General features: G+C 36.5%; 1 protein-coding gene across 1 annotated transcript; it reads right to left on the bottom strand.

Moving 5' to 3' along the window:
• Window positions 1-1,159: 1,159 nt before the first annotated feature.
• LOC113308562 (wall-associated receptor kinase-like 6) lies at window positions 1,160-3,794 on the bottom strand. The gene is made up of 3 exons (XM_026557025.1): window positions 2,726-3,794; window positions 2,505-2,630; window positions 1,160-2,388 (listed from the first exon to the last, which is right to left on the bottom strand). Exons 1-3 carry the CDS (start codon window positions 3,672-3,674, stop codon window positions 1,307-1,309), a joined length of 2,157 nt encoding a protein of 718 aa, XP_026412810.1. The 5' UTR covers window positions 3,675-3,794; the 3' UTR covers window positions 1,160-1,306.
• Window positions 3,795-5,729: the final 1,935 nt, after the last annotated feature.

Below are 5,729 nucleotides of genomic sequence, written 5' to 3'. Positions count from 1 at the left end.
TCCATGCTCAATAATCTGTCTACGACCTCCGTTTTCCATCAACCAAAATAAAAATTATTTCTCTAGATCTTCAAATTTAATGGAAAAAAAAGTTTAAAGGGTTTCTCTCTCTGTTTTCTATGGGAGGGAGGGAGATAAACTCAAATTAAATGACAAAAACATGTTCTCATCTTTCAAATCGCTTCCAAATGATGAAATCTTCAAACTGATTTGCCAAAAAAATTCGATTTTGAGTTACTCTTCAATGACGACGATTTAGGTTTTTCAAAGATGAATCCATCATTGTTCGATTATCATACAAACGACAAGATTGAAATTTCATTGAAACGAAGAGATTCAGTCTTATGATTGTTTTCTTCGCTCAGGAGAGCTATTTTCTATGAAATGAAAATGAAAAGATGGAAACTGAATCACGGATAAGTGATACTACATTTAACTGAAGGGTTTTTTTGCCCACGGAAAAAATAGTTTTGGACTGAATCGTCCAGGTTTGGATTAACCCGTACAAAATTTGGTAGATTTGGACCTCCTAGAACTAGGATTGAGATGAGAAGACTAGAGTGTCCAAAGCCCAACAACTTTGGGATTAAACGTTAATTTCTACTTCGTCTTTTCGGTTTTCTGGGCTCGGCTCTCTTCGACTCCTTACTCTCACTTATAGTATCCCTTTGTAATTCTCTTTTTATGCTGTGGTTATAACTTGTAAACAATTCATATTTCTCTAATATAATCTTTCTTTCACGATTCAAAAAAAATAAAATCCACCCAACTACTTAAATTCCTGTTTTTTATTATTATTTGCATAAACCAATTCATAAACTTTGGTGAATTCAAACTAAATGGTAAGCATGTATTTCTGAAAGAGAACCTATCTTTCAAAAATAAATAAATTAAGCTCTTTCTAATCCATATACTGCAGCTGAATTCAAAGGTAAGGCAGCTAACACCAACAATTGTTAGGTATTTTTCCTATCGACGGTGCCTCTAAATTAATTGCCCTCGCTGTTAAGGATGAGGTAAGCTCATCCGCGACTTCATGCACATGATAGAAATGAGAAGATGCTTATGCTGTCGAGGTCTTGAGATTTGATACGATAATGCTACACATCCCCAATCGAGAAGGTGGGGGATCAAACCAGAGCAGTATGATTGGGATCTCAGACAAGGTACGTATCCTCGAAATTTCCTACATGCCATATATTTATCATACAAAAACCAAGCGAACACAAATGTTTCGAACAAAGATGATACAGGATATTATTAAATGCAGAAAGACTTGCCTATGATGAAACAAATCTTGGCAAATTCAATCAGTGCAAGGAATCTCTTGAAAGTTTCTCATGCAAACCGCCAAAGTTAAAGATACTTCTTTCATGGTCGGTCTTTTCTTTCCTACAATGTTCAAGCATTTCTTGGCAAGTTGAGCAACAAGTAAAACATCATCTTTGCTTCCTTCATGACAAACCCGAGCATCTAATATCTCTGATAAACGATTTCCCTCCATTGATTTTACGAAATATAATGCTAAACTTTTCTGCTCCGCGAATCTTGTTTTAGAAATCGCCTTTTCTCCTGTTAAGAGCTCAACAAGAATTACTCCAAAGCTATACACATCACTCTTATCAGTGAACTGGCTTGAGCTAAAGTATTCAGGGTCCAAGTAACCGAAGGTTCCTTGCACCAGTGTAGTTAAGTGGGTTTCATCTCTATGTATTGATCTAGAAATGCCGAAGTCGGAAACCTTAACCTTGTAGTTCTCATCCAAGAGTATATTGGTGGATTTGATGTCTCTATGGAAGATTGGAGTAGATGTGTCTGAGTGTAAATATGCAAGGGCTCCTGCTATCTCAGAGGCAATCCTCACACGATTTTTCCATGCTAGGGATGATTCACTATCTCCCGCTTCTACATGGAGATGGTATGAGAGTGTCCCGTTAGACACAAACTCATAAACCAACAAAGGAACGTGGGTTTCTAAACAACAACCTAGCAATTTTACTATGTACCTGTGATTGATTTGCGAAAGAATAACAAGTTCGTTAATGAACTGTTCAACTTGGTTTTCGTCCACCAATTTTGATTTTTTAATGGCCACTGTTTCCCCATTTGGTAACACGCCTGTATAAACTGTACCAAAGCCTCCTTTGCCAATAATTCTACTCGTGCTGAAGTTATTTGTCATCTTATCTAATTCTTCGGTAATAAAGACTTTGATTGTCTTTTCACCTACACCATCATTTGGAGTTACCATTTTCTTTAACATTAACCCGCCATTTCTCGCAAAGTGGTTCGTCTTAGTTAGTTTTATTTGCCTTTTCTTCTCAAATCTAATGTACAGCCTGTAGCCCATCCAGAGCAAAAGTATTGTAACTATGCTTGTTCCAATAACTGCAATGATCATGTGACAGGATGGGTTACACGTATTCCTCTCATATGCAAACTTGAAAAATGTTACACGGACAAAAGATACCATCAGAGCAAAGAGTAGTACATATATTATATACCTAGTGAAACAACCCGACTAACTGGAAATTTTCGATCGTCGTCAGCCATACAGTTGTAACTCCCCAGTGTATTGGTGCAAATAACTCCTTTTCCACATTTGTCAAGTTCTTTGCATTCGTCAACATCTTTGTAAAAATAACATTAATTTAAAAGATCAGCAACATACATGACTTTATATTTTGATCTGAAATGTCTTTGGGTATAAACGAAAGAGGTGTACCTTGACATCCATGGAGAAGGTAAGGATTTCCTTGGTAGCCTTTTGAACAGTTGCAGCGATAGCCCGGGCCATTCTGCCACTCAAGGCAGTTAGTATTTTCACCACAAACATATGAGCTACGGGTTTTTTGAGCTTCCTTGCATGTAGTAAAATCGGTTATTGCCCAATCCAAGATAACAGGAACGAAAGAGTCTTCCTTTAACGATCTTATATCCGGAATAGAGAAGGCTTGGTCGACCAGAAAAGCACTGCTGCATGCATCATTAGTACTAATAGTTGAATTATAACCATTGTTATGTAGCAAGACTTCATTTGTTTGTATCATGAAATTTTTAAGTTTACTCGGGATTGTTTCCTGACAACAGCCATAACTAGAACACTTAGATGTTATGTCAGAAATATTTACCTCGGCGTTGCAACGAGATAAACACCCACTGCTTATAGAGTTGTAACTAATAGGGTTAGATTGTTCACCAATATTACTGATGAAACCGTAAATGTTACAACCAAGGACTGTTAACTTATTGAGAGTATTGGAAACGGGGAATGGAAATTTGGATACTTGAATTGTACCAGTAGTATTACCATAGCCACAGGTGACATTTGCTTGTATATTGACACGAACATAATCAGGCGTGATTTGGAAAACTTCCCACCCATTAAATAATGCAACCGGAGAATTGTTGAAATTACTGCAATTGATTTTAAATCTCACATCACGGTAACAATTACTAGTACCCATTCCGAATGGATATGGAATACTCACGTTCCCACATCTTTCTTTGCAACCCGCTTTAGCTGTCATATTGGTATTACCAGTCACTGATCTTGTTTCTGCTGATGCTGATTGTACCACTCTAGCTGCTGCTATTACTTCTGCTTCCACCGCGAAAACTTGTAATACTATAAAAAAGACCAACTGACCTCGGATGATAGATACTGAATGCATTTTGCTCTGATCAATTATTTTTTTTGGTTATGAAGGGTTGAGATATTAGTCTGTGGACTATTATCCTTCACAGAAGGAGTACTCCAGTCGTTTATAAAATTCAGGTATAAACATCTAACATTTTAGTTATTGATCATATTCATTCACCAACAAAAACCTCAAGTCGAGTCAAATAAATTTGATTAGTGATGATGGCCACCGCTAGTGTTGAAGTTTCCTCAAAAGATAAATCAACGGGAGGACTCGGCTACTATGTGACAAGGCTCAACGTTCCCATCATAGCCGGGCCGGGACCTTTTGGCCATTCGTTTAGACTTTTCTGGACTTCAATAATTAAGTTTTAACTTTAATGCTGAAATGTATCAATTTACATAAGAAAGATATGAACAATGAATATGACCAATGAATTTAGGGTTCTTTTACTATTTACAAACTTCTTGACCAGTAATTTAGAATGTCGATGGATTGATTAAATGTCTTTCGTTTCTCTTCATGATGGATTGTGATATTGCTACATAAAAAATGCTATGCAGGATGCACCAGTAAAATAACTTCCCTCTGAACAGTAGAAGCCAAATGTATTTGAAATACAGTATGTGTTGTATATATTCTTCGGGCATCACCGTGCAAGTAGTTGGATAGGGATTTATTATGGGAATTCCAATTTTGAATCTTACAATTCTGCGAAGAATTTCCAAAGGAAAAAACGATTAAGGACCACACGTGGAGTACCAATAATTCAATGGAAAGGAATACCTTTGGTCAATTCAATAACTTGTCAAAAACATTTTAGTGGATTAAAGCAAAAATGGTGACTGTCTCTCTCTGATGGAGAGGCTATCGGCTATAAATATTCTAACATGTCCATAACTGAATTAATTCAAAGATAAGGTTGTTATCACTTATCACCATGATTTATAAAGGATACCCCTATTAACAAAGGTGATACCAATTGAATGATCTGACGGTTAAGATCCGGTAATATTTATTTGTCTTATATTAAATGGTATCACCCCGAATAATAATGATCCCCTTTATAAATCGTGGTTATCACTTATAGGGTGATTTGGCTATCGATAATACCAGCAGATAGATGGCCCCCGCTGCTAGGTATATGAACCAAGCTCATCCGGGCAATAACAACTTGTGCATCGAGAAGTCTTACTTAGTGAGTAGGCAAAACTTTGCTTGACAAGATAATAAAATATTGCACTTACTTTATGCTGGTCAAAGCTGCCACTCAATCTAGGCGAATGGTCAGCAGCCTAATTACAAATTTAATTCCTTTTTTTTTATGATGGAACAAATTTAATTCGTATGTACAGATTTCTTCTAATAAAGCTTTAGACCCTGACAAGCTGATATCCTCTTACCAAGAGCTTTATTGCTCCTAAAATAGGTATCCTTCAGTAATATCTTACAGATTGTTCACAAATATTTATGTCATTAGATTAAAATTTCAAATAACAAGAATTTCTGGTGAACAGTATCCGCTATTCGCATAATTAAAAAACAATGGACCACAGACATTAAGCAATTCTCGTGTAGGCTACAGAATGAGATTAATCTTCACCGATACTCCCAATCCTGTTGATCTTCCGTTCTGCCTCAACATAATTTGGAGCCTAGGAAGCACCGACACCGACACGATACGCAGTGGCGGAGCCAGAATTTCAAAAAGGGGTTAATTTATTTATTTTTCGCGCCAGACTATTATTACTTTGAGGCTGCTAGCATGACAAACAAGGGCAGAAAAAATAATGTGTGAAATACAAAATAAGATTGTTACCCATTTTATTGCCCATGCTTACATCCATGGTTGTCCGACCACTCCTCGAAAGCAACCTGCATCTCAACCATACCAATGAACTAGTCAGTCGAAACAAAAAGATTAATTTCAGATGATCTTCTTCTGGAAACCCCATTACTTATATTAACTACTAAAGAGAACACCATCAGTACAAAAAAGTTATCACTATATACATATATACATAGTAGCCTGGTTGAATTCTTTCAATTCTCACCAGCCTCTACACATTTAAAGTGTACATAATT

Source organism: Papaver somniferum, chromosome 9, assembly GCF_003573695.1.
Source record: "Papaver somniferum cultivar HN1 chromosome 9, ASM357369v1, whole genome shotgun sequence".
Classification (NCBI taxonomy): Eukaryota; Viridiplantae; Streptophyta; class Magnoliopsida; order Ranunculales; family Papaveraceae; genus Papaver; species Papaver somniferum.
This window is presented reverse-complemented; position numbering and strand designations above follow the sequence as displayed.

Excerpts from the sequence above, each read along its gene's own strand:
- LOC113308562 (XM_026557025.1), bottom strand. The coding sequence starts at position 3,674 with ATGCATTCAGTATCTATCATCCGAGGTCAGTTGGTCTTTTTTATAGTA. Across the intron at positions 2,631-2,725 it reads CCTTCTCCATGGATGTCAAG|ATGTTGACGAATGCAAAGAA; the intron begins GTACACCTCTTT and ends ATTTTTACAAAG. Across the intron at positions 2,389-2,504 it reads TAGTCGGGTTGTTTCACTAG|TTATTGGAACAAGCATAGTT; the intron begins GTATATAATATA and ends TGATCATTGCAG.